General features: G+C 41.4%; 1 protein-coding gene across 1 annotated transcript in view; it reads left to right on the plus strand.

Moving 5' to 3' along the window:
- SORCS3 (sortilin related VPS10 domain containing receptor 3) overlaps window positions 1-21,251 on the plus strand; it is a 445,632-nt gene that overhangs the window by 255,741 nt on the left and 168,640 nt on the right. Inside the window, exon 5 of the mRNA XM_081005898.1 lies at window positions 8,638-8,711. Coding sequence (XP_080862024.1) covers window positions 8,638-8,711 — 74 coding nt within the window. The remainder of the gene's footprint in view (window positions 1-8,637; window positions 8,712-21,251) is intronic.

Raw genomic sequence — 21,251 nt, forward strand, 5'->3', positions numbered from 1 at the left:
TTTAAAGTTAGGGCAATATGCAGAAATTAGGTCCTTCACCAGAAATCTGAAGTGATAATGGATAGTATTGAACTAACTTTTACTCAGAGTAAGCTTCATACTATTAAAATTATTGGCCATGACAAACTTATGCCTATTAATTTCCATGGTGTACTTTGAGTAAAAGTTAATTGAATGGAACCCAATGTCTGCTCTACAACCTCAGGAGTCCTTCTTTTCAGCCTGACCTCATTTGGCTGCATGTGTAGACCAGGTCAAGCTGTGCATGAAACTGCTTCCTTAGAATAAAGGCATAGAGGCAAAGGCATGGTGGGAAATAAGGGCAGGCTGGAAGTGCTTCCAATGGCTCCCAACATCCTCTTTGTATAATTGCAGAGGTTATTTGTGGAGAAATTCAAGTTTTATTTATTGTGTGGGCCATAATCAGGGTTCTCCGCGTGAAAAAGCCACTAAAAACAAATTTAAATCCCTATCCTGACATATAGAATAGATGTTGCTTTGGGTACCTAGGTTGGAAGCTGTGAAGAACTTGATAGGTAAAACCCAACATTCCAAATTAAGCCCAGAAGTGGACTGGGAGCCAATGAAGGCAATAAAGTACTGGTGTTTTCTGCTCATAAAATGAGAATATAAAAAGGATTGCTGCAAACATGCTAGCCTTGCAATTGGTGATTTTCCCCCCTTCCTGGCAATAATTTTCCAGCACTGCAATAGTTACTGTTACAGCTGTCAAGCCAAATTGTTCTGACTGACTCTGGCATTTGCGGAGTTACATTTTTCATTTTGTTCATTTGCAAAGTCTCTGTTTATCTGATTTTTGGCAAAGCTTGCGGGGGGACAGTGATGGAAAGGAGACACCTGCTTCATACACATACTGACGAGTCCTAATCTGCTGTATGAATCCTTTGCCTGGTCACAGAGAAATTCCTCACTGTAGTGCTCTGTAAAGAATCCCAAGATTTCCATATGCTGCGGTAATTAAGGTGTTTCCTGTAAGAACGCATTGTGACTCGCTTGCTGTATATTAGTGAGTTGGTATTTTATTTCTCCCTTGTTGCAAAATAAAAATAACTGCCACACATGCAGTGCTGTTACATGATAAATTATTCTGATTTCCCCAGCTTATAACTTTCAACAAAATAAATATACCAGATTTGTACACTTATAGCAGTATTCAGTGGTGCCTAGTGCCCATCAGGACTGGTAGGGCAGAAGGCAGGAAGACCAACAGCAGGGGGAGCCAGAGCCAGCTAATTATAGTTTTGTCTGCCTCCTCCTTCCTGAGTTCTACAAGCGCCAGACTGAGGAGGAAGCTGACAGACAGTGTTACCCTCTGGACTGCTGGGGGCAGACAATGTGGGTCAGTGCCTCATTTGTCCTAATGCACCAGCCTCCCCTGGGGGCACCAGCCTCCAAAACTGGGAAAATGGTGAGACGGTGGGGAAGAGGAAACACGTATCTGCTGCCAAGCCAACCGGACTAATGCTCTCTTGCTCCAATTCAGTAATGCAGAGTGGACTAGTTGAGGGAGAATATGGAGGGCCATGTATAGCAACATGTGCATTTATTGTCAGTAAGACAGTGTGGGCCGACAACATCCAAATGAACATAAAAAGAACCCTGCTGGATCTTTTCAAAGGCCTATCTAGCTAAACATCCTATTTCCACAATGCCCAACCAGATCCCACCGGGGAGCCCCAAAACAGGACATATTAGCCTTTCTCATTTGTGCGTAACTTGTACTGAGTAACTGGTACTAAGAAGCATGTCTACCACTATAGTTTTATAAATTGCTGGAAGCCATCCACAGTGCCTGGGGCAGCCCAGTCAGATGGGCAGCATATAAATAATAATGTTGTTGTTGCCCACATGGCTTGAAGTTAAAATGTGCAGACAAATGCATAGCCTCCAAAACATCCTTCAAAAAGCTCCACAAAAATTGACAACCAGCTAATAGATGAATCTAGCAGAGTGCTTTGCAAGACAGTTTTCTGGACCCTACAATCAGCTAGTTGCCAGGTCTTGCAAAGCCCCTTACACAGAGCTTTGCAGGTGCCATCAGTCAGCTGACTGGTGGCATTTGTAATCCCCTTTCAGTTGAACCAGATCTTGTCCTGCCCTTAATTGCAGAGTAGGTGGGTACTGCTTGGTAAAAATGGTCTTGCGGCCCAAATGGCGAGACCTGGTGGGTCTTAGGAAGTCCACAGAACAGAGGCTTCCCATCCCAGTTTGGGAAGAAGCAAGGTGTTTAGGCTTCCTAACTCTGGGTAATAGGTGAGCTTAGAAATTTTGCACTTAGGCAAAACTGAGGAAGACTTACCATCCTCTGCAATGGCTAGCAAATGCACCCCAGAATTGGTCAGGCTTAAATGAAAAGAATGCATCATACAACAGGGCATTTGAAGGAAAACAAAATTATCTTTGCTTTAGAAGTATGGTTTCTATTTCCTTTTCTGTTGATGCTAAAGAGATTTTATGATGTTTAAACACTTTATGAGCAATTGGAGCAAGGCAAATGAAGGACAGTGTTTGAGTGCCCCAAGGGGAATATTGGTCTTTCCTGTATTAGATGGAAGGAATGTATTTTTTTGGCATGCTGGTTCACAACAGCTTTGCCCCATCAAACCTGCTCGGAGAGTTGATGGAACTGATTAAAATCACCAGTGCCCCCTGTGGCAGACACGGCCATATGGTGTTTTTAACTGGGAAGGAGATAGTTTGGGAAGAGACAGAGTCATGTGGAGAGGAAGATCAAATGCTTAGTTACTTTGCTTAGCTATTTCACTCCCTTCCCATGTGCTGATTAGACTGAAAGGAAAAATGAATTAAACATGCATTGACAGGGGATCTAAAAATCTTCATGTTGCTGATAATGATTGCTTTATACATCACAGAATCCACCTTTCAACTATAGAATCTAGGCAATAAAATTAGGAAATGCTTGCATGTTAGTGGATAAAGGTTTTAAAATATGCAGATAGATTCCAATTGTGGCAAGTCAGATGCCTATGGGAAAGTTATGGGCAGGGAATGAAAGCAACACTGTATGTGTCCAGCTAATGTGCTTGTATATAATGATGTAGCAAATGTGAAACCATCACTGTACCCAGAAAATTAAGTTGCAGTTGAGACTAAGAGGTTTTATAAGATTGAGTGGAAATAATCCCCTAACTTCACAGCCTTGTTTGCAGATCATGAAACTCTGCCCTTGCTTTAGCTGATATTTCAGGAGTGTCATAGGAAAATGGACAAAATTCACCTGTTGGCAAAAAGAAGGGGAAATGAACTTTTCTGTATTTCTAAGCCTAGAAAACCAGCTCTCTAACTAGCGCAGCCGATAATCAGGGATGATGGAAGTTGCAGTCCATTTCTGAAGGGCCACAAGTTCTCTACCTCAGGGACTTTGGGGACACAGCTTCACCTTCCAGCACATCCCTGTCTTCCAACCCTCTGCTGAGGCTTTTCTTCACAGGTTCAGAGGAAAGCAGGGAAACACCTAGGCAACATTGCAGGGAAGTACCTAGGTGACATTGCCTAGGTAACCAAGAAACCCTAACCATCTTTCCAAATGACACAGAAGAGGCAAATACAGAAGTCACCTGGTTGCCTAGGCGACATGGCGGCACTCCTTGTCTTCTGGTGCTGTAAGGATGCCAGAAAGCCTTCTTGCAGCACGGTGGAGTTTCCCCACACTGCCTAAGCAAATGGGTAATGCAATGCACTTGGACTTCTTCCCACACAACATAACTGTATTGTGGTGTATATGAAGGGGAGGGCAACATTTTTCAGGGGAGTGGGGGGCACCTGCATAGGGAAGGAAGAAGCTAAAGCAGCCAGTACAATCTTGTGAGCTGCCTCTCAGCCCACCGAGAAAGGTCAGTGCAATGATGGACAGGAGGCATGGCTTCTAAGTATGTTTGTGAGCACAATTCAAAATGTTGGGGCAGACCTTTAATGCCTTAAAAGGCTTTGGCCCTGCATACCTGAAGGAGCGTCTCTACCCGCATCATTCAGTCCAGACACTGAGATCTAGCTCTGAGGGCCTTCTGGAGGTTCCCTCATTGAGAGGTTATAGGGAACCAGGCAAAGGGCCTTCTCAGTGGTCGTGCCTGCCCTGTGCAATGCCCTCCCATTAGATGTCAAGGAAATAAACAAGTATCTGACTTTTAGAAGACATCTGAAGATAGGGAAGTTTTTAAAGTTTTATGTCTTACTGTGCTTTAATTTGTTGGAAACTGCCCAGAGTGGGTGGCATATAAATGTTGTTGTTGTTGTTGTTGTTGTTACTACTCCAGTTGCAAATGTGGTCACCACAGAGCAAACCTGAGTTGATGAGGTCCTGACAACAACTTTAGATGGGAAAAGGCATATGAAGTGGGATTAGATGTCGAACTGAGAGTGGGTGATGCCTTCTAAGATTTCCTGAATGGCTCAGCCTAGCTTCTCACTCTTTCACTGGCTCTCACTTTGATGTTTGCTTGATGGGAGTTTCAATTTGACTTCCCTCCAAATCCATGGTGGGTGATGAAAAACTAAGTTCACATGCCCCCAGTTTTGGCTGATCTTCTCTAGAAAACTAAGGCTTGATATCACATAGTGGGATGGAAGCTTAAGGATATGGGGTTAATGCAGACAAGGAAAATAAAAAGTGACTCTTACTATCATCATTGTAAAACCAGGTGTAACAGCTTTGTTGGTAGTACAGCATGACAAACAAGAGACCAGTAGTAATTTGAAAATAAATCAAGCAAGCTTTGAAGATGCATAGAAGACTTCTTTGGTATAAATATTTGCAATCTGGATCCATAGCTACATTTGAAAAGTAGCTCTACATTTTGGAATAAGTGACCTGAGAATCACCAGTTTTGAAAAAATACTATCCAAGGGATACAGGGGCAGATGATATTTGTCACATTAGAACTACAGCTATCAATTCATAATCTAAATCCATGGAATTGCCGTGATTTTATTCAACTGTAGTACCTGCTTGGGGTGGGTGTGTGTGTGTGTGTGTGTGTGAGAGAGAGAGAGAGAGAGAGAGAGAGAGATAATTTGCTCTTTGCCATTCCCAGCAGACTGATTCTTTAGGTAGCTAAAGAATGATCACGAATGAAATAGTGAGGATGGAATGCAGCAACTGCTGCATCCATACAATGTTGCAACCTATAGCACTGCAACAACATGACTGTCATGATGAACAGACATGGTGTTATGGGTTGAAGTTTCTTCCCTAACAACAGCCACCATTTGCAAGTTAAGTTACTGAGTGATGGTGCACAGCATTGTTTGCAACACAGAAAGGAAATACAACACTGGTGGCCCTATAGGAAAACCCGCCTATGTGGCATCCTCCAAATGGCATTTCAACCATCGTATATAGCCTGTGGCCCTCCTGATGCTGTTGGGTTTCAATTTCTATGAGACCTAGTGAGCATGGCCCATGGTCAAGCATGGTGGGAGTTTATGGTCCAACAATACCGGGAGGGCCAAATGTTCCCTGACATAATCACTGACATAATCAGTGACATAGAGCCCTGCTCAGATGAGCCTACATGAGTTAGAAACAGAGAACGTACCTTCCTGCCAGACATCCTTGGTGAACATCTAACTCATGTCTGTACTATGGATGTCTCTTGTGCCTAGGGGTGCAGAATCAAGAGGGCATAAGTCTGAAATGCATGATTGATGTCTTTCAAAATCAAGTAACAACTGCATGGATTGAACTGGTATCTGTTGGGTTCTGTGTTCATAAGCCCCCATTTCAAAATAGGGACTCCAGCAGGTGTAAGGACTGAGACTGTATGAACCTGCTCTCTATTGTAGAAAGGGCCTACAACTAGGTTCGCACTGAGCTTGTCTCAGCAATGCACAAGAAATAGTAGTAAGCTGCTATAAAAGACTTGAAAGTGACAGCATGCTATTGCAGCTGTGTTGACACCAGCCACTCAGTGTGGCACTGCACTTACATACCTGTTTAAGATCAGCAGATCCTGTCATTGAGAGGATGGAATTTTTAGTAATGTCCTCTTGAAAGAAATCGGGGAAGCTGCATCTCAGAATCACAAGCAGGCTTCACAATGAACCAGCTTCCATTCCTGCACCCTGCACACCATCCAAGAGCAAATGGCTTTCTAATGCCATCTATATTTCTCCTGGCTGCATTTGACATCTCCTCTGGGCCCCGAAAGCAAGGTGAACAGAAGGCACATGTGCACTCAGCTTTTATGCTTGCAGAAGCCTTTAGTTTATTGGCTTTCTTTAAGTAATGTGTAATTGACCTTTATATTTGCATCCATGATTAATTGTCGTCAAGCTGCAATGAAACAAAGTGGGGTTAAAGGGACCTTCTTCCCTGCTCCCCCCACCCAACCTTAATATCTGTGCAGTGTAACTGCTGCTTCTCTTGATTATCTGATTTCCGTAGAAATTCAAAGGGGACTGGTAGAAAGAATGGAAGAAAAGCCCAGCACCCTCAAATGAAAAGTCTCCTTCTTATCTCTTTATCTGAATCCGCCTAAAGGCTACAAGTTCAATTTAATTCGTCTACCATCAGTCAGCCTGAGATCTAATATGAAGAAGGGGGGGAAAACTGCTCAGCAGCTGGTCTGGCTCCTGCAATGATAGGCAGAAGGATGCTTTTGAGCGAGTAACCGTAGGGCACATGACTAGCTGCAATGAAAGGGGCTTACTGCTTCTGAGCTGGCCACATCTACAGCTGTTAAGAAACTTTTTTCTTTTCTTTTCTTTTTTTAAAGTACTTATGTGAGCCAAATGAAAATAACTGAAGCCAAATAGCAGCCGCTGTGCTTGATGATATTCAGTCGCCTGTGGGAAAAAAGCGACATTGTGTTTGGTCACACGTTGCTGCCAAGTGATATCTAATCCACAGCATTTGTGTAGCACAAGTATTGCTGGATTCTTACAAGTGATGCACCAAGCGTTCTGTAGATCTGTACAGGAATGAAGCCCCATCTGCACTATGTATTTAGAGTAGTACCATACCACTTTTAACAGTCATGGCTTCCTCCAAAGCGTCCTGGGAACTGCCGCTTATTAAGAGCTAACATGCCTAAACACCCTTAACAAACTGCAGTTCCCAGGATCCTTTGGGGGAAGCCATAGTTATTCATAGTGGCATGATACTGCTTTAAATGTACATTGCAGGCCACCCCCCCATTCTTTCATACCTATTAAGTATTGTAGCACACCAATACAGTGGTACCTCTGCTTACATACTTAATTCATTCCGGAGGTCCATTCTTAACCTGAAACTGTTCTTAACCTGAAGCACCACTTTAGCTAATGGGGCCTCCCGCCGCTGCCGCCGCATGATTTCTGTTCTCATCCTGAAGCAAAGTTCTTAACCCAAGGTACTATTTCTGGGTTAGCGGAGTCTGTAACCTGAAGCATATGTAACCTGAAGCGTATGTAACCCGAGGTACCACTGTAATGCTTTTCTGAAGGTAACCAAAGTTGAGCTCTTGATACTGAACATGGTCTGGAGTTAGGCTATCCTAAAGGCCCCCCCCCAACCCCAAACAAACCAAGAAACGCACAACTAAATTCCTCTGCAGCTACATACATATTTGTGTTTACTCAGAGTGCTCCTACCACTGGTTTGGAAGGTAGCGTCCACACAACATTAGCCACAATCAGTATCTGTCCTGTCATTTCATATTAAATACTGCTTGTGATGTCTTTCTCCTCCCCAAACCAGCCTCCATCTGAACTGAGAAAAAGAACACCCTAGCTATGCATTAAGCTGTTAACGCGTACACAGCCTGCCTCTCCCTGCCATTAGAGGCTTGGTGTTTGGAAGAGGAGGCGTTCAGCCCAGCCTTTGCATCCAGGCTCCGGAGTTCTTCCTCTGTAGGATGATCAGCTGATCCATCACTCCTGGCTTTCTAGCTGCTATGAAAAAGCTTTTGTTTTTGCAGGCTTTTGAGAGGTTTAGTTTTCCCACTATGTGGCTGTTTGCTCTGCTTTGGAATTGTCCCTGTTGTGTTTGTTTTTTATTATATTTGATCATTTATATTGTGTATGGTTGTTTTGATGTGTATTTGATTTTCTTCTTCTCTTCGGGTGTTATTTCATACTGAAAAGCAGGAGATACAGTTAAAGATAAAATAATGAATTGTTTAACACAAGTCTAAGAAGAGGATGATTACCTCCATTAAAGCCCATATATGTGCGCTTTGAGTAACAAAACCCATATCTACTTCTGCAGTCTCATATTTCTCAGATATGGAGAAATTCAGCTCCCAGGTGAGGCACATCTCCACTAAGATATGACACCCCCCTTCCAGGGACCATAACTCTAGGGCTAGGACATGTAACAAAGGTTAAATCTCATGGAATTCTGATGGTGGGAAACTAAGGTCAAAGTGCAGTTTCCACACCATGGAAACACTTTGCACGAAACAGCCTGGCCTCAAAATGCACATTCAGAACTTGAGCACATTGTGAATGATTCTCTTCTTAGAACTCTAGCAAGAACCTCATGCTGGGACTCCATACAAAACAGGTTTTTATTTATTTATTATTATGGTAGGAGAATCAAACTTGTTTCATCAACAGTGGCCATGTGCCACTCTATTGCATGTTACAGACTCACTAATTGGATTTTCTGTATTTCAGCTTTATAGCTCTATGGATTTTGGAAGAAGATGGCAGATTATGCATGAACGGATTACTCCGAACAGATTTTACTGGTGAGTTTCCTCCCATTATATTATAACTGCATAATAATGGATGGTCTAGCTAGGATCAGTAACAAAGCACACATTTTGAAACTGATGGTCTTCATTACAAATGGTTTCTTCACTTATTCTTAGAATCACTGCAACATCACACCAAAGTTAAGCAATTTCCAGTTTCATCATTTTAAGTAGGAGAAATTTCAGCTACGTATCTACACTGGATTTGAATAAATCCCAAAATCTGAGGCAAAGTGGGGTGCCTCAAAAGGATTTTGGTTTTGTCAGAGGCTGAGGATCTATACAAGGTGGCACATGTTCAAGAAGGGATCCCTCAAGCACATCAGTGAGCTAGACAAGTGTCTACTGACAGCAAAAATAATGTATCTAAGCTTACCACAATGCCCTAATGCAAATGTGGGGTGATGAGGATAGGCTAAACAAACACTAGAAGAGATGCTGGAGGAACAGCTCTGTTGTGGCTGAAAGGTCTAGCTTGTAATCAGAAGGAATGATTTCACTCAGATAGTTAATCTATTTTGCTTATAACCTGGAGTGATTTATCTGGGCAGTCTAGTCTGCCTGAAAATTTCATCCACTTCTGTAAAACAGAAAACAATGCTGGGGGGGGGGGGGATGGGGTAGGGATGATAATAAAATAAACTTTGATGGACTTCAAGCCATATTGGACATTTTATGAAGCACCTTGGTCTGAGGCGAATTGTTTTCTGATGCGCCAAATTGGGGTCCAACCAAATCATGATGTTAATAGACAACTCTAATTTAAACATATGTTCAACATTGTCACTGTCCTTAATTAGTGTTATATTTGTATAACTTGAAGTGTTTCCACTCCCCACCTTAATTCTGATCCTACTGTTCTAATCCCAAATCCTGCCCTCCCCCCAAAAAAAGATATGCTCAGAAGGGTTGTGTACTGGTTCCTATATATTTGGGAAGAAGTCTGACCTGTTTTGGAACTGCTCTGTGTCTTTTGATTGGTAAAATATTGTAAAAAGGGAATCATGTTGTGCAGCGTGATATTGATACATACATATGCACACACTGAGAGCCATAGTAGTGTAGTGGTTAGAGTGTTGGACTCAGACCTTGGAGACCAGGGTTCAAATCCCCATTCAGCCATGAAGCTTACCTTGGGCCAGTCACTCACTCTCAGCCTAACCTACCTCACAGGGTTGTTGTGAAGATAATATGGGGAGGAGAACTGTGTATGCCACCTTGAGCTTCTTGGAGGAAAGATGGGTTATAACTGTTATGCAAACTAACAAAATACAGTGGTACCTCAGGTTAAGTACTTAATTCGTTCCGGTGGTCTGTTCTTAACCTGAAACTGTTCTTAACCTGAAGCACCACTTTAGCTAATGGGGCCTCCTGCTGCTGCCGGGCCGCCGGAGGATGATTTCTGTTCTCATCCTGAAGCAAAGTTCTTAACCCGAGGTACTATTTCTGGGTTAGTGGAGTCTGTAACCTGAAGTGTATGTAACCTGAAGCGTATGTAACCCGAGGTACCACTGTATATTTACTCGTACACACTGGTAAAACACCAAGAGAAAGATGTGCAGTTACATCAAGACAGCTCTGTTGTGGTGCTATACACACATGCAACATGTACGTTCACATAAAGATTGCCTTTTTTTCAAATGCTTTACCAAAGTGCATATGCATATTGTAAATGTACAGGAGAGGAAATGAAACAACTGAACAGAGGCAACTGAAATATATGGCATACTGGGCCAGCATAGGTCTCAGTACTGAATTCAGAAGCAAGAAACTGACTAATTCCTATTCGTTCGGCTTTAGAAATAAGACCAATGTAATTTGGAATTTCTGAAAACTGGGAGGAACTTGGGTTATTGGAATTTCAGAAGCATCTCTACTTTGTTGTCTAGTTTCTTTTGGAAACAGCCAACAAACAAATCCATATTCTTGTCTTGAGATGATGGTTGGTAGGCTGAGTTGAAAAGATTCTTCCTCCTCCACAACTCCCTTGAGTCTATAGTTAGCTCATCGTTTATGCTATCTGTCATTTCCCAGCATCTTATTAAATTTGCAACCAAGTGAAAATGTCCTCTACCCTGTAGGGAGAGGAAACTGCATTTCCAAACACATCAGTCAAGCTATTTTCCTAATTCTGTTAGTGACATGTTATAACATACTGATTCCCAAGGGGTGATGTTAAAAGGGAGAAAATGAGCACCCTATGCTCAAGTTAAGAGGTTATGGGACAACCTACTTTATAACAATGTCTCTTTCTGTTTTCCTCTCTGCTGCATAATTGCCTCTATTTTTTTTCTCATGTCCTATCAGTTGGGCAAAAGAGAGCTCATTCATGCACATGGATTCATCTATCTCAAAGTCAATGCGAATAGAACTAGGGAAGATCCTTGATTCTATTCTGCTGCTGGAAAGGAATTGGCAAGGGTAAACATACACTAAGACATTCAGGAATATGAATTGACTCATCAACTAAGAGTACCAGTGAAAAGTCTTCTGCTAGGAGGGCAGGTGTGTTCCTGCTCAGTGACCATTCCTGCCAAAGGCAGTTTTAGGGTGGGGCAACTAGTGCGGTCACACTGGGCACCATGTTGCAGATGGCACCAAAACAATGCATTAGAATGGACCGCAAAAGGCAGGGGGCACCGTATTTTTGCATCACACTGCTGCTGAAATTTAAGAGCCCAGAGTGCCACTTCTCCTGCTAATTAATACAAAAACTTTTCTCCTTCCAGGCAAGCAGTCAACATTAACACAGCTCATGGACACATTGCAGCCTGGCAAAAGCACTTGCCGAGAGAACGTAGGGCAAATCTGGGAGGGGTGTGGCCTTGGCATGACCTAGTGAGAGTCCAGATGTCCAGACAGAAAAGGGCTTGAGGGCTTCATTTGGCCCCCAGGCCTGAACTTGAAAGAGGGATAAATATGTTCATCTCTCTACAGCTATATTTAGTGGGTTCCACCCCTCTTTCTTGACAAGAGAAGTAGAGAATCAGTCCTTGCATATTGCTCTGAAATGCAAATCACCTCCTTTAAGTGGCTGCTGCATCTACAAGTATGCAGCCAGCCAGCAAAGCACCGCAGCCTAGGTAACAAAGCATCAAGGTAAAAAGATGTTTAAAAGACTGTTGAGATAAGCACCTGTGTGAGTTTAGCATCACAGTAAGGCTAGGGCATACCGCCTTCTCCTTCTCCTGATAGCAGGTAACTTAACTTTCGATATAAACACCTCCAATAAAGAAAAACATCTATGAAGGTTGAAAGAGCCAGAGTGTCTCTGATCCCATGCCTCCTTTGCAATGTGTTAAATCTAAAGTACTACTGGCTCTCAAGGGATTTTTTTAAAAAAAAATTAATCCCTTGCATTGCCCATTTTTGCAGCTCCTCCATACCCTTTCTCTGTCCTGACTAAGCAAAAGACAAAAATAGCTTTGTAATCCCACCAGATGAATGCAAACAATGTTTGTTGAACTTCAAGCCCTGCTTTACAGCTATACAAAATGTTGAGCTGCGAAATTTAGTTGCATTCCAAAAATTATGTAAGTGCAATTTTTTAAAAATGTATGGACAGTTTTGCATATTTGCAAAGAACACGAGTCTATTTCTTTCCTGAGACACCTTTATTTCTGTTTTGATATTTTTCTAAATATCAACCTGGTATTGAAATAGCCACAGCTTTATTGGTTACAGATGTAAGAAGGCTTAGGCACAGAATATATATTCTGGATCAGCCAGTCTGGTTGCCTGCTGATAACTTTGTTAGGGTCAATGCCAGGTGAAGGAAGATGATTTTTAGGCATGTGTGGAGCCTTGTGTGATCACTCACTCCCCACCCCTGAAAAAATATATATCTAGGGAAATCCTGTTTTAAAATCAGGAAAATTATCCCCCCTAAAAATATCGTATTCTTCTGTCAAAGATAAACCTCATAAAATCTGACTCAGGCATTCAGTGAATGTGAAGCAATATCTCTTGCCAAAGCAGTGAAACAATTGGGCTAGACTTGCACAGACTGGGTTGATATTAAGCACAGAATGGAATGATTCTCCTCCCACTCATTTCATTGTGTGCTGGAAATTGAATTTAGTGGGTTGGAAGACCAGGTATGTGAACAATTTCAGTTCACAAACTGCTTCTAATTCCACTCTGGCTCATTTTCATTTCCAGTTGACCCGGTGATCAGAGCTGAGTGGTAGCTGCTGAAAGTGGGCAGAGACCTAGTTTCCTCCCCTCCCAAGGCCTGCAGGAAATAATGATGTTAATCTGTCCTTGTTTGACTTTAGCAGAGTGTTGATTGGCATAACACTTAAAAAAAGATGGTGGAGGGCTAGCAGAAAGAAGCAGGGAAGAAATAAAACAGTTTAGGTTACAGGTATTTTTCAGAAAAGGTGACCAAAACCCACCTATACAGGAGACAGTCCTCTGTTCGAAGGGGTTGTCTGGTCCAAGACCAGCTTAAGGATTGAAAAAGAACAATAAAAAGAGAAAACAGAGGCCTTGAAAATGCCCACCATCCAGTTAGCATCTGGACAGCAGAGTAAGCAAGCAGACAAGTTACCTGGCCACAGTCTTTCCCGCTATGATGAGATGTACTGGTTTATTATAATAATTATTTCTAAATTTACATTTCTACATGTGAATGAGCATATGTAAATATGTATTCCTTTTGTGCTCTTTTTGGGGGATGCATAAGTGACCACCCTAATTTCAGGGGATTTTGGGGTGATAAGTTCAGCCATCTATTGGTATCTTATTTTTTTATTCTTCCATCCTTTTCCCACAATTCAGACTGTGAGTTTTCTGCAGTTAGGATGACAGTATTTTTATTGGATCATTGTAAGGTTCAGATAGTACCAAGATTAATCAACCAAAGCTGACCTTGATTTTTTTCCTCTTTTCCTTGAATGCATTGAACTTTGGCATGACTTCCTCATGTTGTAATTATAGTAAATAAATTTGCACAGTATCCACAGGTGGTTGTTATGTCCAGACCAGAACTGTGGCTATTGTTACCTACAGTATATTGAAACAAGCCAGGATTGTTAACCATGCTTTGAAGCAGGCTTGGTTTAATAAACCAGGCAATGTAACAACAAGCCATGGTTGGCTAAAAATGGAGTATGTGCTTCTAGTCTCCTCACAGTCATGAAGGGGGAAGAGTGGGGAGGTAGGAGCACATGAATCTGAGGCTTATGCATGCCAAAACAGAGTCGATGTGCAACATGTTTTGAGCCCTCATGATTTTCACCCATTCCCAAAATTAGCAGGAGGGACTCTTGGCTTTGAAAGACAAAGCATGAGCAATGTTTAATGCACCAGTCCTTTATGTGGCAACGTCTGATATGCCTTTTTTTTTTTTTTAGATAGTCTGATGATTATGATTATTTTTTAAGCAAGTGATGCCCCAAGACATTTGGAAGCTTTCTCTGTCATTAAGTTTAAACCACTCTCACATTTAGCAGATTGAGCGGAATGCATGCTGTGTACTAAACACAGTCTCTTATCATGGCAAAACAGACAAGACACTTCCCCACTTGTTTTGAATGTGAGCCATTTTGTATAGCTCAGTAACATTCCATTAAAGATAAGGAGATTCGTCTTTTATGCCTTTTCCCCATTGGAAATTAACAAACTCTTTTAAGATGACTATACATCAGCAGTTATATGAGGCAGAATCCATTCTCAGCAAGAAGAGAGAATTGAAACTTCTGTCCTTTTGTTTCCCGATATTCCCCAGAGCCTCCTCTTTAGAAGGAGCTTAGTTTAATTTTGCCATCATTAAGCAGAGGAGACATGAGGCTATGGGAGAACTTCAGACACGGAAACCGGGATACACCACAGCTCTTTTAAGTAAAGTAGGTTATGTGAGTTTCCAATCAACTACTTCTTTCCATAGACGATTTTGACAGTACTGTAGATGAGAAATCACTCTATTTTATAGCTGTGCAAAGGAACAATTGAACTGGCAGTTGCATTGTTTAGACTTCAATAGCATCAGCAGTGGTAACAAGCTGTTGAATGACAGCTGTCCGCATAAGGGGTGTGCTATGGATTTGTTCATAGGTCAAGAATGGGGAACCTGTGGCTTAACACCCATCAGCCACAACCAGCATGGCCAATGGTCAGTAGTGATGGGGCTGTAAGACAACAACCTCTAAGGTATTAGTTGAAAGATGAACATTTAGGATTTTCGTTGCTTTGGGGAGAATAGTTGAAAGTCGTAGACTGACAGGGTGTCAGGATCCACTGCTGCTAGGTAAGGTAGCACCCCCCCCCCCCAAACCTGATGCTGCAGAAGTCAACTGAAGTAGGACTGAGCTTTGGAAGCTGCCAATCAGTTAAGAAGTATCTACTTTAGGCTTCCTCAAACTCGGCCCTCCAGATGTCTTTGGCCTACAACTCCCATGAATTGTAGCCTCTCTCTTTTTTTAAAAAAATGATATTTATTGAGAATTTAAAATTACACAGGAAAAAAAAGGAAAAGGAAAAGAGGTAAACAAAAAGAGAAATTAAACAATACAAGTCAATAAAAAGAAAAAACAGAAAAAACAAAACACACAATACATCAAAACCAAAAACAAAAATAAACAACAAATTTAAAAACAAATCCAATATTCCCAAATCTTTATCTTTCATTAACTTGTTTCATCGACCTCCTCACACCTCCTTTTTTTGTATTCTAGTTATTAATTATCTCAGCAAATCCTTTCCATCTTTCATTATATTCTGTCATTAAATTACCTTAATTTATTTTAACCTTATCTTACCATAAAAAGCCCTAAAGCTTAAAACTTAAAACTTATTTACACATAATTCCTTTTAACATTTCTACTAAAGCCAAATAGTTTCATTCCAACATTTTTCTAATACTCGTTAATTTTACAATGATTTTCTAAATGAATTTTTAAAACTTTCTTCCAATCTTCATCCATCGTCTCTTCTTCCTGGTCTCGGGTTTTATCAGTCCTTTCTATCCCTTCCATCTAGTCCATCAACCTGGTGACCTTCTATCCGAGGCTCTTAAGTCTTTTCCATGTCCCTTCTGCAGGTCTTCTTCATGTTTATACCTGCACTTTACTTTATCTTCTGCTGATCTTATTCTTAATTTCCTTCCTTTCTCACTGAGGGGTAGATCTCGGGGAGACTCCAACTTGACAATATCTTTATCCCTTCTCGACAAGTCAGCCCATTCTCCATAGTCAGCACTGAAATCCAAAAGATATTTAAAGGCATACTTCAAAGTCCCTCCAAGGTTAAGGGCCCCCACAACTCCAAACTCCCCCTGGCCCAAAACCAGATCCAAAAAGTCAAAACATCCCTGCATAGGGGGATCTATCCAACTTCCCATCTCCAGACCAAACAGTACTCCATCTCTCCAAATCTGACTTTCTCCAGATTCAGTCATCAGAAACAACAACTTATGTTCCTGCAAGGCCGCAGCTCTCTCCATTTCTATTACTTGAGGTTCAGCAACAACCTCCTCCTTTATCTTCTTCACAACTTGCCCTGTCAAAGCACATTCCTGGGTTGGTTCCTGAGTGGTTTCTATATAGGTATTCACTGTTTGTCCAAAATTGCCAACTGCAACAGTCATCAATTCCATCTTCTCATGTAGCTGTTCCAGTAAAGCGCTTGTCTTGCAAAAAGCAAGCACTAAAGCTTCTTCTGGGCACATTCTTGTTCAAGGTCAGTGTCTGGTTCTCACAATCTTTAATCTCTACAGCTGTAGAATTCCCCAGATCGACTCCAGCAACAGTTTCACAAGCTCCCTCTAGAGGAAACAATTTCTGTTTGTATCCGTCTTTTTAGAAGCAGATCCAGCAACAAAATTCCTTTCGTTTTTTAGATATTTTGTTCCTTTTAAGTGCAAAAGGGAACATTGGAATCAATATGTTTCTCTTTTTTAACTATCTGTCAAAAAACGTATTATCCACAGTCAATGAACTTCCCCAAAGCGTCTGTCTCTGACACCCCGTTCCCAGTTTCAAGACGGTGGAAATTTATCTTTCTTTACTCTCTCTTCTGCAGGTTTAAACAGTCTAAGATTTCCCCCCTCTTCTCCTGCTTCCAAGGGGGGTTTGGTAATTTTAACTGATGGAAATTTAGTCCTTTACAAATGACTTTCCAGACTCTAGCTTGCAATGTCTTTGCTTCAATCTATTTACAAAAGCGGAAGGCGGACTTCCTGTTTAGACCTTCCCGCTTCGGTGCCAGATTAAGAAGTTTCATAGTCCAATTTTCCGTTCTACTCACGGGCAGTTGTTTAAAATCCAATTGTCCACAGGAAAAAGTCAGCGCTCTATGCTATGATTAAATGGGCACAAGATGTTGGACATAATATTATGATGGCTGACTGGGAACAGTTATGGACCACTGGTATGAAGTTTACAGCATGTAATGCCTTAAAAGAGAATTTAATGAAAATGATTTATAGGTGGTACATAACGCCAGTCAAGCTTGCAAAAATCTATCATTTGCCCGATAATAAATGTTGGAAATGTAATGAAACTGAAGGTACATTCTTTCACCTTTGGTGGACATGCCCAAAGATTAAGGCATTCTGGGAGATGATCTATAACGAAATGAAAAAGGTATATAAATATACCTTCCTGAAGAAACCAGAGGCCTTTCTCCTGGGCATGGTCGGCCAATTGGTGCCAAAGAAAGATAGAACTTTCTTTATGTACGCTACAACAGCAGCAAGAATACTCATTGCGAAATACTGGAAGACACAAGATCTACCTACCAGGGAAGAATGGCAGATGAAGTTGATGGACTATATGGAACTGGAGGAAATGATTGGCAGAATTCGAGACCAGGGAGAAGAGTCGGTGGAAGAAGACTGGAAAAAATTCAAAGTATACTTACAGAAACATTGTAAAATTAATGAGTGTTAGAAGGATGCGGGAATGAATTAACATGGTTTTAGTAGAAATGCAACAAAGAATTATGTAAAAGTTGATTGATATTGGGTTAAATTGAAAAAAATTAAGGTTAGATCGTTAAAACTATAGAATCAAAATTGAGAAAGATGGGAAGAACTTGCTGAAATAGTGAATTGAACTAGAATACAAAAAAAGGGAGGTGTGAGGAGGTCGATGAAATAAGTTAAGGAAAGGTAAAGACATGGAATATTGGATGTGTTTTTTAGTTTCTTTTTTGTCTGTTTTTTTTTTTGCTGTACTATTGTATGGTTTTTATATGTTTTAATGTGTTTTGTTATTGTTTTTTTCTACTTTATTGTTATTTTTTTTTTCTTCTGTAATTTTTAAACTTTTAATAAATATCATTTAAAAAAAAAAAAGTCAGCGCTCTCCGGCAACAGCAATGCGGCTTCACTCCGTGAAAGGAGCAGTCGATTTGAAGCACCGCACCACTCACCCCACGTTGCTCTGGATCCCCGAAACCGGGTTTCCCTGAGAGTAGGGGAGGCGCAAAAGGTGCCAGCCGAATCCCACGTCCACAGGCTTCTCCCGCCTGTGGTTTTTGGTGGGTCTCCGCCTCGCCGTGGTGGTCCAGACCCTAATTCTCACGAAGCGGATTCCTCCCGATCAGAGGAAATCCGCCATTGCCAGAGGCGCTAACCCGGAAGTTGCTCGATGGGAATTGTAGTCTCAAAACATCTGGAGGGCCAAGTTTGAGGAAGCCTGATCTACTTGCTGACCCAAAGCTCAGAAAAGAGCTCAGCTTCTTTACAGCTAGAAGGGGCCATTATAGCTAGTTCTGTGCTTAGCAAAGCTTCACTTGACTAGATTTTGCCCGCCTATTTGCAGTTTTAGGCCATCTACCACCATTCAGTTCTTGGAGTCTCTTCTCCTGTATCATCCTATTCATACATCTGGACATTATCTAAGGAGTCCCTGCTATTTTACCTATTTGTCTTGCACACAATATCAGCCTTCTCAGTGGTGACACTGGTGGCTGTGGTTGGCTGAGGCTGAATTACTCCTCCTTTTCAAATGTTTAGTTCAGAAGGTTTTGGATATATCTTAAGTTGCATGAGTTTACTACTAGTGCTCAGTTGGATGTCTGCTTTACTTTTAAATTTGTTTTATTATTTTGTGATAGCCATTGGCTTAGATTCCAGCTAGATTCTGTGGATGGAACAACTCCTTGCATTCATGGACAGAACTGAGAACCAGTGAAGGGACCTGGTGGTAGAAGCAGGGACACATTTTTAACAGATACCCCCTGCAGCCCTTTGCACTGCTTTTCATGCTTCTCTCAATGGCCCCACAACCCTCTGAAGCATGGGGCTGCAAAAAGATTATGAGATCAGTGAAAGTTGCTTCCTTCCACTGATGAGAGCATCTTATGGGTATAATCCTGCTGAAAGGATGCTCTTGCTGGCAAAAGGCTAGTTAGAATCCATACCAATTTATTTTAGCTCCTTGTTAGGCACATTGTGGTTCCATTTGGTGGAAAAGCAGAATAAACTTATACCTTCTAATTTAATACATAACAGCTATAGCTGTTCTGGGGAACCTTTTATGCTCTAGAAGCTGCTGAACTATAACTCACATCATTCCTAGCCACTGGCCATGCTTGCTGGGGAGAGTTGTAGTTCAACAACAATAAACAAACCTACGGTCACGTAAAGTATACTCAATAAACACACGAGACGTAACCAGCTGTGTTCTTAGATAAATAAGGTATACTGTTCATAATATCAAATTATAAATTTCAACGGAAGTAACTCATAAAGTTCAACAAACGAACAAAGCAGAAGACCCAGTGGATCAGATCATTCTTTAGTCAGTTCATGCATAAGTCCATCCATGTAACGGTGTCTATTCCATCTGTCTGTTTGCAAAGTCCAAAAAATCCACATGAAAGGTTGTTACAGTTTTACAAAATCCTTACACAGAGTCTAGACAAGGATTTCTGGAATATTGGCCTTGTTTCACCGTCCTGGGCTTCATCAGTACTTAAAGCTCTAAGTAATGCAAATAAATACAACATCATGATCTCACACATTTTACAGCAAAAATAATATGAAACCATAAGCAACTGTACATACCATATGTGATATTATAGGACAGTGGGTCTTATGGCATAATAGTAGCTGCGGTAAGTAGCAACTGTTACAAAGTAGGGTTATATGGACAAGCACAAAATTGATTGAGAGAGTGGTAGTTCAGCAGCATGTGGAGGGCCAAAGGTTCCCCACACCTTAGCTATAGTAAAGTCAGCAAATCAACCAGGGATTCAGGAGAAGTACAAAGGCATTTTGGAAGAGCACACATCTCTCAGAATGTCTGTTTCTTCATAGCCACTCACCTTTTACTATGCTGTTAGTTTTCAGTCTCCTTTCTCCTTCATAGTCCACTTCCTACTTATTGCTAGGCAGCACCACACAGAAGCATTTCACCAACTCTTAGTCACAGCTGACCTCTGCTGAAAAGCGCAGACAACCAAGTTTCCATGATGGCCTTTGGCTTCATGCCTGACCTTTCCTTTAAGTGCTTGTGAAAAGAGCTGCACCGACACCCTCACACTGTTGACATTTAGTGTGCTCTTGAAGAAGATCTTGACATTTCTGCTTCTAAACTGTCTAAGTGAAATAAACTTCCTAGAAAAAAGTTATTTCTTTTTCAGAAGTTTTTATTTTTATTTTTCTTGGTGGGAACATAAGAACATGAGAAGAGCCTGCTGGATCAGGCCAAACCTGGTCTCAGCATCCTGTTCTCACAGTGGCCTACGAGATGTTTATGGCAAACTAGTGAAAATAGCATTAGTGAATGTAGTGAAGAAACCGTACAAAATGCTTTATTTTGGGGGAAATTGTTTAGCAAAATTGCATATATTAGACAAAATTCCCACTAAATATGTATATATTAGGACAAATTTGCACTGATATGCTGAGGACTTTTTAAAAATAGAAACAATCACAAGTTGATGTATAAATGTGGAAGCATGAGAAACAGAGAAGGGGAAATTTAAGGATTTACCCATCCCTAGTTGGTGGGACCTTGGCCACCCACGGCCAAATGAGACCACTGACCTGAGTGGGCACATAGGGACTTGCCAGCAAAGAAGAAAGCCCAAGTGGCAAGAAAGAAAAGGAGAGACAGTGAATGGGCTTTATATCTCTTCTGTCTTCTTATGGGAGAGCAGAGACTGAAACGCACTAGCAGGGCTGACCGTAAGAGGAGAGCCAGAGAAAGGGATTGAAAGTCACCATAAAATTAAGGAAGGGGAGACTAGGTGGAGTTCACCTGGCAAAAGAAGGCCATGGGAGCCCCATCAAGTCCACCTTCAAGGGCATTTGGAGTAAGGAAAACCCAGATCTCTGAACCAAATGACCCTTGATTTGCTGCTGCTGTTGACCATTTGCTATATCATCTTTTCTCGGCGCTTTTGCTACCAGTTATGCAAATAAGGAAGCCAATATGCATTGCAGCCAACAAAAGACTAGATTTGGTCAGAATACATCCTCTTGAGTGATCCCACAATTGGTAATATGCTACCATAGCTGTATATCATTTCACCTATGTACTCCTTTAATCTCCCATGAACTGAACCCTGCATCTCCCATTA

Source organism: Podarcis pityusensis, assembly GCF_964106645.2.
Source record: "Podarcis pityusensis genome assembly, chromosome: 5".
Classification (NCBI taxonomy): domain Eukaryota; kingdom Metazoa; phylum Chordata; class Lepidosauria; order Squamata; family Lacertidae; genus Podarcis; species Podarcis pityusensis.